Here is a 17,113-nt window from a genome sequence, read left to right on the forward strand (position 1 = left end):
TAGAATAATCTTAAATAATTGTTTTATAAATCAAGAAAAAAAACATAGTTTTATTTTTATCACAGTTTATCATTTCACAAATCAGCTTTAGAAATAGTGAAGTAAATGTCTAATTTCATTAAAAATAAATTCTATAATATCATTATATACATCTTAAAAATAAATTTCAAATAAAAATATCATCAATACATCACTATAAAGAAAATGACATAGATTATTTACATACCCTCTATGGAAATCCAGGAATATTTTATACCTACTATACATATATAAAGCACTAAAATTTAACAAAATAATGATTCCATTAAAAAATCACCACATTATTAACAATGTACAAACGAAAATGTACAGATTTATTCTTACAATGTTACTATAATTATGACCCTTTTTTCTACGGTTAGTTCCAGCGTTAGCCTCATCGGGATCATCAATCTCGTTGTAATTAAAGTAATTATTGTCTACATTATAAAACACTACTCGATCGCCGATCGGTTGTATAGGTCTGAAGTTATGCCTTATTTTTCCATTCGCTGAACGCAATTCCCTGAATGCTTCGATCTGTAAATTTTTAAATAATTTAATATAATTTAATTTTTTTAATAAAGGTGTACGCAATTATTACAATCTTATTATTTGAATGAAATTAAGTTTTTTTTTTAAATAATGATTAAGTGGCTGAATCACTCCAAAACAATAAGGAGTAGAAAAAAATCTAGTTTTAATCATAATAATAATACTCGCCTGGTCATGCGCCAATCTGATTGGTTGTTCAAAATCGAGCCATATCACCACTTCAGAGCAAGGTGGTGTGGTTAAGGAACCTCTGTAAGTAAAATATCGCCGCAGGTCCAAAGGTAAAATGTTGAGGAATGAGAATGGCTGACTCATTACGATAGTCGTGTGAGGCTCCGTCACGTTACCCAGAGCAGACGTTATATCATCATAAGCTGGGTGCTTGTGGCGATCCAACTGTCAACAATTAAGTATAATAGTTTAAATTGTGATAACTTCCAGTAACACTTAGTGCTAAGATAATGTTCGAAGCATCATTATAGTATGTACTTAAATGATAAATCATCACTCATATTTCTATTTAAATCCTACGTTTAATTACTCAGAGGAATTATAAGTGTATTAGTCAAGTGCAAATATTTTCACTAGTATAAACACTTATGTAAGTACTGCAAGTGTTTAGGGAGATATTTAAGCGAACAGTCGTATCTATACTCGAGTAACTTCGAAATCATTCAATTTTGCAAAAAATATATTTTTAAATAATAAATATTTGATTTACAGATATATTTCCAATTACGAAGAAATTTACAAAAAAATAAAATGCTGTCTTATTGCATTTCTTTTTCGTATTTGCTTAATAAACTACCTATACAAATGAAATTTAATATTTTAATTTAAAATATTTCAATAATTAAATTACGCTAAATTCGTATAAAAAATACAAACTAGAATTTTATATAGTATATAGATATATAATAGTATTAGAAGCTACCTCATAGAAGAAGGCGAGAACTGCAAGGCCGTCTGAATACTTGATCGCTTGTTTCACGGATTTATATTCTTCTTTGTAAAAAACCATATGCAATTCCATTGGAAAACTGAAAATTATAAGATATGTTCTCATTAAGATTGATATGTGGGTGAATATTTGTTATTAATGTATCTTTTAAAAATGGATTTACTTACTATTTAAGAAAAGTATCTATGCATTTGAAGATGTTAATGTTAATAAATCACAATAATTTCAGTAATAATACAAACCTTCGATGGTTAATTTTGTCTTCTGAACCGAAAGTATCGTTGTCTCCCCAATGGAAATGCATCTGACTAAACACGTAGGCACCGTCTAGAGGGCCTCCGCTAACTCGTGGGTGAGGTTCATTTTCCACTTCAATTAAAACTGGAAACACAAGTACATTTTAAATCACCTACGTAAATAAAAACCTCTGGTCAAATATTTATAATTTGGGAATATACTAGCCCAGTGATGTTATTAGCATATTATTATATAATTTATAGTTATGCGTTATATTGAATATTCATTATGTATTAAATTGGTGTGTTTATATAGATCATTTACTGCTTTTTACCTGTATGTCCATTGTTCGTGATGTGTACGTCATCTATGGAGTCATCGAAGCCGACGAACGCGATATCCGGCAACGCAACTTGCTTAACGCGAAGCACATTTATATTAATCGGACTCTGATGTTTACCTCTACATTCTTGGTACCTATCTCCCCAGTACGTTGGACCTAAAATATTAAAATTAAACATAAAAGGCTTTCAATACAAAACAAGGCTTTGAGCATAGTTAAAATTAAACAACAGACGTTAAAAATATTTATTTTTCAAAATATAAATGAAAATGATTAGTGTACCATACCTATAACTCCATCGTAGCCAAAATCCTCGCACGCATGCTCGGGTACTGTAAATAAATAAGTTTCATTATAAACTACTCGAATCCGATCGACTTTTATGTACTTTAATATACCCCTGACAAAATGCGTCAAAAATTTCACGATAATCGATTGAGTAGTTAAGACGTGAAAGCGTAACAATATGCACTAACTCACTTTCACATTTATAACATTAATTAGAATTGAGAGGTTGAGATAAAGCTTCGAAGTATATTTTACTTAGAATTGTAGTGAATACTTTAATGTATTTATTATTACTAGCTTTATCCGAGCGAAATTTATAAAACTTCAGCCCCAACTTTAATACCTTGAGGAGTGAATTAAAAAGAAGACTTTATTGGAACTCAAGCTTCCTTCGCAAGAAATTTAATCATAATCGGTTTAGTGGCTTAGCCGTGAATGCGTAACAGACGGACAGAATTACGTTGATATTTATAATATAATAATGCATGATGCACATGTTATGCATTCGATAGGCTTGCCACGTATCTACGTATATGGCCTATCTTTAGGTAGAGGCACATTATAATACGTCCCGGCTAGTAGATAAATTTATATTAAAATTCTATAATTTGCCAAATTCCGCCTTCAGAAAGTGCAAATGTCCCTATAGTAGATTTAAGACTTAGGCTTACAGACATATTACTAATGCCTTGTTACAATATTAAATATTAAAAATTTCCAATATTAAACAAAATTAAGTATATCCTAAATCTTATTCTTGGTCAGGATTTAATTTAATTCCATATACGATCTTTGTATCTTATGAGATTAAATTACCTCTCTAAGACCGATTTCTGAACATGGTCAATTGTTATTGACTAGTAGTTACTTGTAAGTCAACTAAATAAAATCGGAGACCAACTAACCGTAAAAATCATAGAAGTTTACCTCTTAAGCTGTGCTCTTAAGTGTAAATTGTTGTTCAGCCACCGTAAGGCTCGCGTCACATCTGATCATGACCTGTTCCCATATTACTTAACTAGATATATGATAATAGTATCTTGTGAGCTAATGAGATGATGACTGTAATTTGTGAAATTACGTTCTCAGCGAACCAAGTCAACTATCACTAGTTTCTACCGGGTTATTCCGAAGCGGTATATTGATTGAATCAGTCAATTAATTAGTTGTATAAAAGTATTTTTTCTCACTAAGATTAGATTCAATGTGTGATTAACATTTACCGAATCACAAACATCATTGTATTGTTATCTTGCAGAATTTACCACTATTTGAATCGCATGTAATTTACTAAAGTATGTCATGTTCCTTTGTATTCGACTAGCACCGGAAAATTCCCCCTTGAATTACGTAACTATATATAATAGAAAAACGTGTTCTATATTAATTGTATGACGTGTTGTTACAGATAAAACTATTAAATATATGTATACTAGATTGACATAATATTTGTGATTGTTGTTTAAAAAAAAATATTTGATTGTTTTTTTTATATAAAAATAAAAATTCGTTTTTTCATGATAATATAATTTCACGCCAAAAATTAATTATATTTATTTTTATTTAAGAAATTCCCAACTCAATTCATTTTTTTTTTTAATTATATGTGAATTAAAATGAGATTTCCATGAGAAACATGTCAAAGCATATTTTTATATTGAATTCTTAAAAACCATTGTTTGATTAAATTTTCATTATTTTAATTGATAATGATTATATCTTAAAATACTAAAAAAAAATGCAAATGATAAAAGTTGTTTGCTTAAAATATTAATTTTGTTTTAGAAGAAATTATTGTCATCTACCCAATTTTATAAATCATTTATCATCTACTCAACACTTTTGTCTCGATTAAACTTTTATCGCGTGTTCTTTGTTTTTATACCGTAAGATTTTCTCGTAAGATTTTCTTACTCACCTTATATTTTAGAAATTCTTACTTGTAGTTCCGAGGTATTTCCTTAAATTAAAATTTTATTTATGTGTGGGTATGTAGTATGGTGTAACGTGAACAATTATCTTTACAATATTAATATTTTTATAACTACTCTACTGCATAACTTGCATACTTATCTTACGTAGTTATCTTTCATACGTTAACTATAAATTGTATCTCTGTATGTATTTTTTCTACGTTTTTATTATTGTATGACACGATGACTCGATATTTTTATTATTTTTTTCAACACAACATCTTTATTTGCCATAAGCAATTATTACGAGTATGCAGGTATAATTCCACTTGTAACACTTCTACATTTTAATAAGAAAATTTATACAAAGTTGTCAGAATCTAAGGTTTTGTAATATATCGTCACCTTGAGTCGATATTTCAAGGTGTAAATTTTTTATTGAGTTTCGTTTTTCTTTTACACGGTGTAGTACTAAAGTTTTGTTTTATGGTAAAACATAGGCAAGGCAAGTTGATAGGTACCTATGAATAGAACTCTTTGAAGAAAGTTGAAGATTACAATAATATTCAGAGCTTTTAGATTTTTTTATAAATTCTTTATGTTTACTTAATATATCAATTCACTAAAAAAAATATATAATTTAAGTTTGTACATATTCTTTCAATTTATCAATCAATGCAGCGGTGTTCAAACAAATTAAGTATATTATTTATTTAAATTATCTTTAAACTTTCAATTGTTTTCATATTAACAAATGTTAATTTTAAATAATCGAATTGTTAACTTAAGCGTAACATTTATTGGCGGTTTTAGATTTTAAGGTTTAATAGCTTGAAAAAAGTGGAGCAATATTGAGCCATCTCGCTTTAACGAAGCGTATCAAGTTCATTGATAAAAATAATAAGAGTAATTTAATTTTACATTGACCTTCTCTTCTTGCCAACGACCGCGTAACAATTTGGTACATAACTAAACATAATATTATTGGAGCAGAGCAATTTTTTTAAGTATCGCATGTGTCATTTGCTTTAAATGTGGGTTTAATTTGGTAGATAAATATTGGTTTAGAGAAGATTAGGAATAAAATGAAAAAACATTTTCTATTGACTATTATTTAGCACGTTTAGGGCTTTTTATTCCAGATAAATTATAATTGGCGCGACTCGCGGTTAAGACCGAATCGTATGTCGTGCCGCTGAACGGAACGAGGCAGTTTATTGCCGTCAAAGCACCTTCTACGCCGCCGCTTTCCCTCGCTTGTGTGTAATGCGTATACATATATACGGTATATTATTTATTATCTGCCTTTACTATATATTATCAGTTTATTATAATAATAAGAAAACAAATATTTATTATATTAATAAATATCTAAGTATTGATTTATTTATCCAAATTGATAGCAGAAGTACTATATTGTATTAAAGTGTGTGCGTTACCGTCATATGAAACTTCGATTGGAATAAAATGCTTGAATACATCACAAATCCTATTAAAATATCTAATAGTGATAAGATCTATATCGTTTAACATATAAATCATAATTTTATAAGAAATATATTTGCCGGTCACGACAACCTACACAATTGCTCTGTATCGTGGATAAGCACTCACATTTTATTGATTAATTTTTCAATCATCAAGTTTTGCTTATTTTAAATTTAATTACAATTCCACATTAATATAATTGTTCAAGTTACTCATCGAAATATATTTGTCGATAAAATATTTACATAAACTTTAAGTACAATAGTAGCCTCGACAGTTGTTAGTAATCGATTCGATTTGAAGTGGGTCCCATGACATTAATGAGAAAACAAATTACTTAATAATCGTAAGACCTTAATTCGGAAGTAAGGTTAATTTGGAACAATCTCAGAACAACACAATAGCACTTGTAGTACTTATTGTATACTTTACCATGACCGTATAATGAATGTATCAAGTCTTGCGACACAACGTTAAACTATTTTTTTATTCTTGACTCCTTAGAAGCTTTTTACTTTGTTTTAATTGGTAGTTTGCACAAAAATATTACTCAGCTGTATTACATAACCGTTTATACTTTCACATATATGTGTAATAAAAACGACCCTGATAACAAAGAATTGTTAATTTTGTTCTAGAATAGTTAATAATACTTCATAGAAGTTACGACGTTATAAATATCATAATTATTTTACATTCATGTTTTTTTTTTAACAAAAACGACCTTAATGAAATATCTAAAAGTGATCTCTTGTCAATGTATCTTTCACGCTATGAAAAAAATATATAACATGGAACTTTTTAATTCTAGAACAACGATTTGTATTATCTAGTACGAGTATTCTAAGATGCATGTAAAAAAAAGTAATTTAAAAAAAGCATTAGAACAAAGGAAGCCATGCTTAGGTATATTAGAATTGGGTAGGCTGAATTGTTACAGTCGGAGATATCGCAGAGTAATTTATTGTAATATTTCTTTCTAAATAAGTATTTGTTTGGCTATAAATATCTCGTTCGTACCGTAACAGTACACGGACGAAGTCGGTACGGATAGCTAATTTAATCATAATTATAATAACAAACACAACACAAATAGCTAACTATAAAAATTCCTACCTTGAAATGGAAACTTATACTTATTTATTAAAAACAATCTGTTTATATTGTCACCTATTTAATTATTTTATTCAATTATTTTCATAATGGATCTTGGTGACTTAAAAACTTGCTCCATTACATAGTATAAAACAGAGTCGCTTACCGCTGTCTGTCCCTGTGTATGCTTTGATCTTTAAAATTACACAACGGATTTTGATGCGGTCTCTTTAAATAGATAGATTGATTCAAGAGAAAGGTTATGTGTATAATACATGCACAATATAGTGCAGAAACACTGATAATTTTTGAGGTTTCTAAAGTGACGTAAATAAACACATTTTATTGCGCTTACATTGCAAACTCTGGCTGAACTCTACAAGATAGATCAATATAATGTACTAAAGTATTGTACACCTTAAAAAGGTCTGCAAAAATCTATCTATTTCTTAGGGATAACCCACAATAAAAATGTTTTATTCTTTACAATTTACGAGAAATAACGGCTTATTTTCGAAGCAATACAGCATTAATCCTTATCAAATTAGTACCTTAAATACATTGTGTATTTAATATAGATTAATATGGCCCTTTACAGCATGTTATTTAAATGAATATTTTCGAAGATATTAAAGATTTAAAATGCAGGGACAAAGCGGTTTGCATTTTCTAATGTAAAAGAGCTGTAGGGTATTAAAGGTTGTAAGACATTCTGTAGTATATTTAGCATCAACATTGCACCCGTGCGAAGCCGGGGCGGTTCGCTAGTTACCTATAAATGGTCTCCTTCTTGCAAATGTCAAATCAGTGATGGCAGAAAGAGAATAATGCGTGTTTAACTATAAAGCCGGAAATTAACATTTATAAATTTTATTTTATTTCGGTTATGGTTTAAATAATTATTGCAATGAAGAATATATACTATGTATTATAATTGTGTGCCGAAGTTATATCTCATTACAAAAAAGATCTTTAGATCGTATTTTGAATTGATAATACTGTTTTTAGTTATTAATCTTTGCAAAGATCACGATCCTAACGCCAATTAACTTTACAAATAATAATTGACTTCTTATAAATACATGAGACGTACCTATAGTATTTAATATTCTACGTCAGTTATACGGTATATTATGTATAGTTTATACATAATTATATATATCAGGAAAAAAGGCCGCACTGAATAAAATAGCAATGGCATATGCGATGAAACATACTCGCTGCACAATTCATTATTCACGTCATAATGAGAGCGGCGGGCTTCAATAACGATTTCTTGTGAAAATAATTTCCTAATAAGAATTATATTATATCTATATTTATGAGTGTTAAAAATACCTCTAAATAAATATAAATATATATTACTTACTAGCTGATTTTGTTTAAAATATTATTTATTAATGTATTTAATAAGCACTACATATTTCTAGAATTTTCAACTCATTCTCTAAATATTTTTTTTAATGAAACATGGAGTACCTACTTACAAGATGTGACCTCATATAAATATAAAATGTAGTTAATTAATTATGTTAGCAAAAGAAAATAAAAAGAAATAGGTTAAATTCTTATATTTAATATTTCAACAGCTCTTATCCAATCTCCAATCAATTTATTAAATTAACGTATAATTTAACATCGTTAAAGGCAAAGGAAATCATTTTTGTTGCCGTTATTAAACTGAATTAGCGATATATGAAGTCTTTGTTAGGTACTACAAATGTTATAATAATGGATAACATTGTCAAGATCAGATAACTTCTCACGGATAGCGCGCTGATTTAATTGTATGTGTATACAGATTAGTTTTCTTGTTTTATATTTAAACAACAAAACAGAAAATTTTATGAGGTATTACATATTTATGCGGTATGTTTTCTCACTGAACCACATAGAAAGGTTTTTTTACAAAACACGATGAAAAGGTAACCCATTAAATCAATTAAAAGTATGTAGCACCTCTCTGGCAAAAAAAAATATATGTATATACTTAAATAGCCTTCGCGGATGTCAAACCGTATTTGAACGTAATTTGAATATATTGTGAGTAGGTAAACTATGCTTTCCTTTATACTTGCGGCCTCGTTGATTTGGGTTTATTACGGAGTCCTAGTTTCGTAATTCGTATTCAACGAGTATTTTTCATAAGTGTTTTACACAGTTTTTAAATTTATAATACTTCAAAAAGAAAAAGTTTTATTAAACTGTGTCGACAACTCTTGCGTTATGCCTGAATCAAACAATTTAAGGTTGTAAAAAATTTATATTACTACATAATTAAAAATATTTTAACCGTAATAGTGAATGGCATCATTACAAAAAATCTAGGTTGGAAAATAGCAGCGAATAGAGAAGCTAGGAGAGAAGTACTAGACGAATCACAAGTAGACAACAGTACAGTTATTTATGACTTAACAAAACACAAATCCTGACTTTGATGTAATATTTTCTAATATATATTCCTTTGCCACAAAAAAAAGAAAAAAAACAAATCATACATTATTCAGTATTTCTTTGAGTCAACAATTTATATTAGGATTACAGCCGTAGTCCCGCTAATAACTATCTTCTTATCTGAAAGATATTGATGTTTAAACTATGATCGACTTAATGTGTCGCTAGAGCGTGCTGTATGAACTGGGAGTAGAGCACGTCTTGCAAGCAATAAATTAGTAAGTCATAAACCAGGTATTAAATACTTGTAAATATTTAACACTATTATCGGTTGCTATATCCGGCTAAACATATTGAAGATAAAAAAGGTAATTTTTCCGTCATACTATGTTAAATAGGTACTAAGTAGAAGTATTATGATTTCAATGTTTGAGTCGAGTGGATAGAACATGTGTATCTTAACAGAAGATCGCAGATTACAATCCAGGCAATCACCACTGAATTATAATTAATCTCGTGGTCGGTGGTGATGGATAATAGATATTTGTAGAATACGATTTATCGTGTTGGAAATAGCTCCAAACCTTCTCGGTGTAGAGTAAAAAAGAGAAGAGAAAACTGTAGCACAGCAGGGAGTCATTTACTGGCTGTTTAATTTCAACTATTCAAAAAATAACTTAATTATATAAAGTAAATAATAGCTATATTGATGCATTCAAAAATCTGTCTAATGAAAGTAGGTACCTACTTATACAAATAAAATAATAATACATAACAAGTCTAATTTGGTAAGATGTTTGTTAAAATAACACTTTTTGAATGATGTACATACTGCGTTGTATCGTAAGTAGAGGTAGAGAGGTAGAGCGATCATGCTTCTGGTTCATGATAACGATAAATTGCGCTACTTTTTCTATTATTACACAAAGTTTTTCTATTATGCAAATTGTCGTCGTGTGCATTTTCTTGTCGACTTCGGATAGTTTTTCTATGATTAAATTTCCAAATTCCATTTTATCTTATTATAAATATTGATATTTTATTATGGTCCAGACTCTACATTATATAGATTAGTTACATAATATTAAAACACGTTCTTGGTTCAATTCCAAATGTTGTTAGAATCAAACAAAGCATCCATACCAAGCCAAGAATTTCTATCAATCGTTGTTGTTAACGTATAAATCTATTTGAGAAAAAAAAATATTTCTAACAAAATCATCAAACAGGTAGATTTGTTGTTTGTTTAGATGATTAAAATAATAATTATAACATCAGGGATAACAACTTATTTTTTCTATTAATAAACAAGCGGTGGTCAACGTGGAAATCATTAAAGGGAAATTTAAATAAATTATTCTTTTTCAGGCCTTTATCCTGACATTGTATTATATCTTTGTGTTGTTTATCAGTCTTACCAATGCGATCTGCGCTAGTCGGACTAATTTTATTTCCTACCATGACAAAAAGTAATTAGAAAGGATTACTTTTCTTTTAAATCTAAGTATATACATTATCAATATAAATTTCGAAGTCGGTAATACTTGGCTAAGTGCTTGAATATTAAAATGACTATAAAAATATTAACTAGCAGATTCAAAGATGCTACTCTAATTTCAACTACTAAATCACTGAAATAATCAGTCTTCCCTACCCTCGCCGAAGTAAATAATGTAATGTTAACCTTGAATTAAATACTGTAAATCATAATGTTTATTACATGAGATAGTATTGTCTGCTGAAGACATATGACGATGTGATCATTGATGTTTCTAAAATAGTACACATAGATGGTTAATTGTCAATAACTCACTTTTAAATAGTAAAAAATACAATGTATCAAAGTTACTGCTATACACATAAGATGTGTTAAAACGTGCTTCTAAATTCACCCTTTAAAAATAGACTGTAACTGTAACTGATGTAGATCCGGCCAGCTTGACATTTAATTCTACAATATAATCTTACGGTATTTTACTTTGGAGTAATGCAGTCGATATAAAAAAGACTTTTGTCCTGCCGAATACTAACGACTTTATGGATGATAGCACACTCTGTAAATAGAACGATCACCTCTTCCGTTCAAGTAATGAAATATTATATGTTGATAAAAGAATATATAATCCTGTTTTGGGAGTTCTAAAGTATTTCTTCCCGAACCGATGGTAGTTTTTTGGCACTCAATAAGCAATTCTTATCCTTCTTTATTGAATAAAGATTGTGATTTACATATAATCTGTTCTAAGTTGTATACATTATTATATGAAATTGTAACTCATTTAATTATGAAAATAAAATTAGTTTTAGGGGCGACTAAAAATTAAGGTTCAAGTCTATATGAACAAATACACGACGAAACAACTGTAAAGCTTTTTATATTATATTATTAGTAGATACATTCAAATCATTTATACCGATGATCAGGTCATAACTGCATCTCGCCACAAGTGGAATTTGTCGATACAAAGGCTGCTTTGTTACTCATGAAGTTATTCTCTACAATATCCGTTATAATTAGCATTGACCAATAACTGTCGTTGTAATCAGTATACGACGAATTTTTAAATAGGGGTCATTGACATATATTTCAAAAAAAGCTTAGCAGTTTGACATTGTTGTTATTCATTATTTTCCTACTCAGTCGGTACTCCAAAATAGAATCTACTAAATATGTATTACTCTTATTAACACGCTTTTATTAGCTGGACCTTTATGTAGCTATGTAAATTTATTTGAAAAATGGCACACCTACATTGACAGATGACAAAACAATAATTTAATATTTTTGTCTTTTGTACACAAACAAGGATCGCGAGGTTAAAAAAAAAGTAGCATAGTACAGGTTGCCAACATAACGTCATCCTAGTTTCGGTAAATGTCATTCTTAGTGGTTTAGTTCATCATTTACTGTTGGTCAGTGATTTTCAAAATGTAATAAATATTGTAGAAAGTCCGTCCTCCACTTCTGATTTCTTCAACTATTTTGTGCAAGTTGGCGGAATTGTAAGCTTAAAAGAGAAAACGTAACCAACCTATAGTTTATTCCAATGGAACAATGAATGAAGATAACAAACCTTAGATTTACGTAAACAACGCACATTATTGTACACTATTAATAGTTCTTGATTAATACATATCTTTATTTATAATAAAACACTTAATTATATCGCAGCAAATATCTATCTTTTATAAATACGCCACAGTACCATTTTTATGTTTATAAAAATGGAATGATTCATTTATAACATAGTATTAAGCGTTAGCAGAATAAATGACATATTAATTTTGGTCGTTTTCCGAACATGTTGTAGAATCAGCGGTAAGATATAGTCTTTTTAGCACAGTGTTTAGCGGCATAAAGATCGCTTGGTTCTACACAGTAGTATTGTTGTCCTCCTGAAATATTACGGCCACTGTGCCCATACTCAAGAGACTAGCCAACTACGTAGGACATATTCTAGTGCACAAGTGGCTGCGCAATTAGAAGGGCACTCTCAATATTCCAATATCTCAATATTCGTTAAACCGTTCCGGTAGAACACGATCAGAAAGAAATCAGACGCAGGACCAACGGTATTACGTACTTTCCGAGGCACTGTCAATTTCCAAATCCCGGTAAATATGTATTGACAGAAAAACTCCATCACTTTTATTTGCGGGATTTTAATAAGCACTTTGAGATCTGCACACTTATAAGCTAGCCACTGAACCAACAAGTTATTTACATTACAGTAGCGTACGAAAAAAACTCAATAATTCTTAAAATTTCCACTTCATCGTGAACCACTTAAACGTTTAAATTAAATGTGTGCATAACACTTGAAATCATTATTTTCTTTACTATAAAGACGAGTAATCGTTTTTGCGTTAACAATCACCGTTGGAAATCGAGACGAACGTGTTATTTTTTAATTATATATTCATCTTTCTTAATGCCTACTTACCGAATTTTATAAGAAAAGACGCAAGTTTTTTTGTACATGAATGAATTGCCAATTATCAAGAAGCGTGTTAATCATACATTATAATCAAATATATAATTTAAACGAATAAGTATGAGCTGCCGCGTGACGTATAATATAAAAGACACACAAACAAACTCAATTATCGACATGTCAAAAGGTATTTTGAGAATTTTATAATTGATTCATTTTACAAAATAGCTTTTGTTGAATTATAATATATTTTTCATTTACGATTTTCAAATAAGCTATTACGAGATACGCTAAAGCGAGTTTAATAAAGTCTACTTCTGGTTATATCTCACCACTTATTCGAGTGAAAGTGGCTTAGTTCGTGATAAAGATTAAAGAGGCGTATTGTTGCGCCAGCGATCTTAGACCTAGATATCCTGTTTAAGTAATAGTCGCTACAGACAATTTACTTTAAGATAAAACGCTTGTTTGTGTTATTTCCTTAAATTACTTAAAAATTTCATATCGGAAATTAGAAAGTTAAGCAATTTTTACCTACGTCTGCATAAAACATACATAAACCAGACTTAGAACTGGCGAAATGTACTTTGGAAATAAGATAAAACAAGAAAATTTTATACAATTTTACAGTTATTATTATTATTATCCTTAGTATTGAAATAACAGGAATGCGTTGTAATATTTTTCCTCAAACATTTTAAATAAAAATAGGATCATTGTTAAAGCTGCATTAAAGGAAATTTTAAACGAACCATAACACCTACCTATTTTGAGTTTATTTGGATTTGGACAATTAAACATAGATGATCGCTATGAATAAAGCATATTATATTTAAAATCTATGATTTCGGATTTAGCTTCTAAGTAGAGAATTGGAAAATGAAACGGGCCTTACGACATAACAAAAAAAATTAGCTTCGGCTCTACCATGGCCACCAAGAATTAAGAAAAAACTATGTTACGTAAAATATTTCTTTTGTTGTTCGAAATTCATTCTTCATATTATACGTTTTTATATTATTTTATACTAACCCAGGGATTAAAGTAAGTACGTTTACTTTAGTGAAATGAGACGATTACTAATTTATCTTTTAGATATTTAAGAAATTCCACTTTCAGTAAATGAATGATTAATGAAAAATCCAGTATGACTTTCGAAATATATAAATAATTACTAATACTATTATATATATTTTATTTTCAATAAAAAAGTTTTTCAAATCTAAGTACATTTTACATGAAAAAATATTACATTAACGAACTCAGAAATGCAATGTAAAATACAATAACTTTCACTGTTTAATTCTACAGATCGCAAATTTTAACTATTTATGTAAATGAATAATTTTGACACTAATATACATAAGTCCATAAAGTGTTTTAGAAGAATTCCATTTATGTAATCAAAAAATATCATACACAGATGTTATTTATATAAATAATGCTATTGTTTATAAATAATAATACAAACAACCAAGAGAATATTTTAATAATGGCTGAATGTTGATGATGAATTTTAGTTAAAAACACTAACATATTTTTTTTGTACAGTGATAGATCGGTGATCTTTTATAATTGCATTTTATATTTTTTTATGGCTACATAAAATATGAAAATTTTAAACATACCTTGAAAAAGTGCGAGACCGGCAATAATTGTTATTAAAAACCACATAACGGCACTTTCACACAAATAATATTGACATCAAAGGACAAGATGCACTGAAATTGATTTATATTGTTTATTTATGAAACGTATTTCGCATAAAACATATTACCCGGTAAAGAGACAACACTCTACTACGTGACCAGACAACTGTGTGTGACGAACGATGTCCCTGCTTTATAACCGCCCTGTCTTTATACAGACGACAGATGTTATTGAAGTAAAATTTTCCGAAAAGAATATTCAATTTATTTTTATTGTAAAATGGGTTATAGTCGTAGGGGTATAAAAATTAAACAAATATGTTCATATATTTTCACTCAGACGACCTACTTATTTTGATAGATATTTAACTTTATACAATCAATATTGTTTTCATACTATTCCTTTGATTTTGAACATTATATAGATATAACTTACGAAATAGCACATGGCGTAAACATACATATGTTTAACATTATTTTCCATTGGTTTCCAAAATCAATTCTTAATCCTCGGTCATGGTAAGAAAATAATTACAAATTCTCTGACCCCTTACTTATTAAAGAACCAATTTTAAATGATAAGAAAGTGTTCAACGATCACTTCTGTCCATAGTTATAATAGTAATACTATAAACATTCCTTTAGGTACTAAATTTTGAACGCTGCCAAACCTAAAATGTTAGGTCTCTTGAGGATCTATAAATAACTAGCTCACTCCCTTCGGAAGTGATCGCAACACAATACAAGGTATTGTTGCGATAAAATATTCAGAGACCGTGAAACCGTGATACTTTCTGAGAAGGGCTTTTAGATATACTTTATTATTGTAAAGGTAAAGTTATCTGAAAAATCTACCTATAAGAGGCCTAACTACCCGGTTCGTCTTGTAAATTAGATAGTGATAGCCTTTGTTTAGGTAGATCATTAGGGTTGGAATTCCGAGTTGTGCCGAGAGGTTTTATTTTCCGCAAATCTATACCATCCTAGAGTTAGACAGTTGGCAGTTTTACAATTCGTAGGTTTTTTATTAATATATTTATGAGATTTAAATATATTTAATGATTCCCGTACGATAGCTTATAAAGAAAAGCCTCAATTATGTGTCAGAAATATACATACCATATCAGTAAAAAGTAGTAAACTTTACTGCCTAAATCTATTCGATACTAGTTCGATTAGATAGTACCTACCTATATATAATACTTGACAGTAGGTACGGCAGAAGGCTATGTTAGAATGGGGATATGCAGGCAGAAGGGGGACTCTGAAGTTATAATCAGTATATAGTGAAAATAGAGTCAGAACGCAACTGTTAATTATGGTTCTCATACTGACCAATAGTGACAAATATTATAAAAGTTGTCTTATATTAGGTACTAATACTTTCCTTCAGTATGATTGGTTTTTAAATAGTTATCAGTTACTTTTTGGAACTTATAATAATAATTAACCTCACTCTAGAATAGTGTACAAAAGTTGTCACATTAATGTATACATTAGGCTGTTATTCCATTGGCGATTTCTAAGAGAGTTCAAAGCGAATACAAAACGAAGCAACGAATACGCTGCGGGTGAGCACTCTGCCGCAACTTCAGCATGTATTAAAATACCAGAATGAGACATTGTCGGAAGAAGGATACAAACACCGATGCAATGGATATAGCGTTATTTATAATCTAAATTCAAAATCATTCAATATCTGTTACTGAACAAGGAGAATTCACTAATCCGCATTGGAGCAGCGCGTGCTGCAGCAATGGGAAATTTACAGGTTGTTACCATAAAAAAGGAGAGAATATGGTTTTCGTAATGTAAAATAACGAGCATGCGAAGCGGTTTGCAATTAATTTATCCAAACATTGCAACTAACACAGCAAAAAAAAAACTAAGCAGCAAACGAAATTTAACATAGGTATTTAATATTTATTAAAGTTGGCATGTTCGCTGCGAATTCGTGGCGTCGCGATCGTGATAACAGCCTTAATGTCGGGCCAAACGATTACTCCAGCGGCGCCTTTATTAAAAGACCTCAATTCTTCCTGTGCGTTGTCGCTAATGAAAACAACACGCACACGGGTCTGTAATCTGTACAAGTTCACTCAACGCATTGGGCCGACGTGTGTGACATTGGACGACGTCTGGAGGCTTTATACGTGATTTCAAACATGAATTTGCAATGATTACGATTTACGACACAAACTTGTTCAGATTGCAAAATGTAAACATAAAATATGAAA

At 29.6% G+C, this 17,113-nt stretch overlaps 1 protein-coding gene across 1 annotated transcript; it reads right to left on the reverse strand.

The window, feature by feature from the left end:
- Positions 1-30: 30 nt before the first annotated feature.
- LOC125065358 (putative carbonic anhydrase 3) lies at positions 31-15,072 on the reverse strand. The gene is made up of 7 exons (XM_047672919.1): positions 14,856-15,072; positions 2,402-2,446; positions 2,106-2,270; positions 1,777-1,915; positions 1,508-1,613; positions 742-969; positions 31-558 (listed from the first exon to the last, which is right to left on the reverse strand). Exons 1-7 carry the CDS (start codon positions 14,899-14,901, stop codon positions 313-315), a joined length of 975 nt encoding a protein of 324 aa, XP_047528875.1. The 5' UTR covers positions 14,902-15,072; the 3' UTR covers positions 31-312.
- Positions 15,073-17,113: the final 2,041 nt, after the last annotated feature.

The sequence above is a fragment of the Vanessa atalanta genome, chromosome 7 (assembly GCF_905147765.1).
Source record: "Vanessa atalanta chromosome 7, ilVanAtal1.2, whole genome shotgun sequence".
Lineage (NCBI taxonomy): Eukaryota > Metazoa > Arthropoda > Insecta > Lepidoptera > Nymphalidae > Vanessa > Vanessa atalanta.

What these genes read in the sequence shown, in the direction of transcription:
- LOC125065358 (XM_047672919.1), bottom strand. Translation starts at nt 14,901, where the DNA reads ATGTGGTTTTTAATAACAATTATTGCCGGTCTCGCACTTTTTCAAG. An exon ending in CGGTCTCGCACTTTTTCAAG is followed by an intron (nt 2,447 to 14,855) that starts GTATGTTTAAAA and finishes ATTTATTTACAG; the next exon opens with TACCCGAGCATGCGTGCGAG. An exon ending in TGGCTACGATGGAGTTATAG is followed by an intron (nt 2,271 to 2,401) that starts GTATGGTACACT and finishes TTAATATTTTAG; the next exon opens with GTCCAACGTACTGGGGAGAT.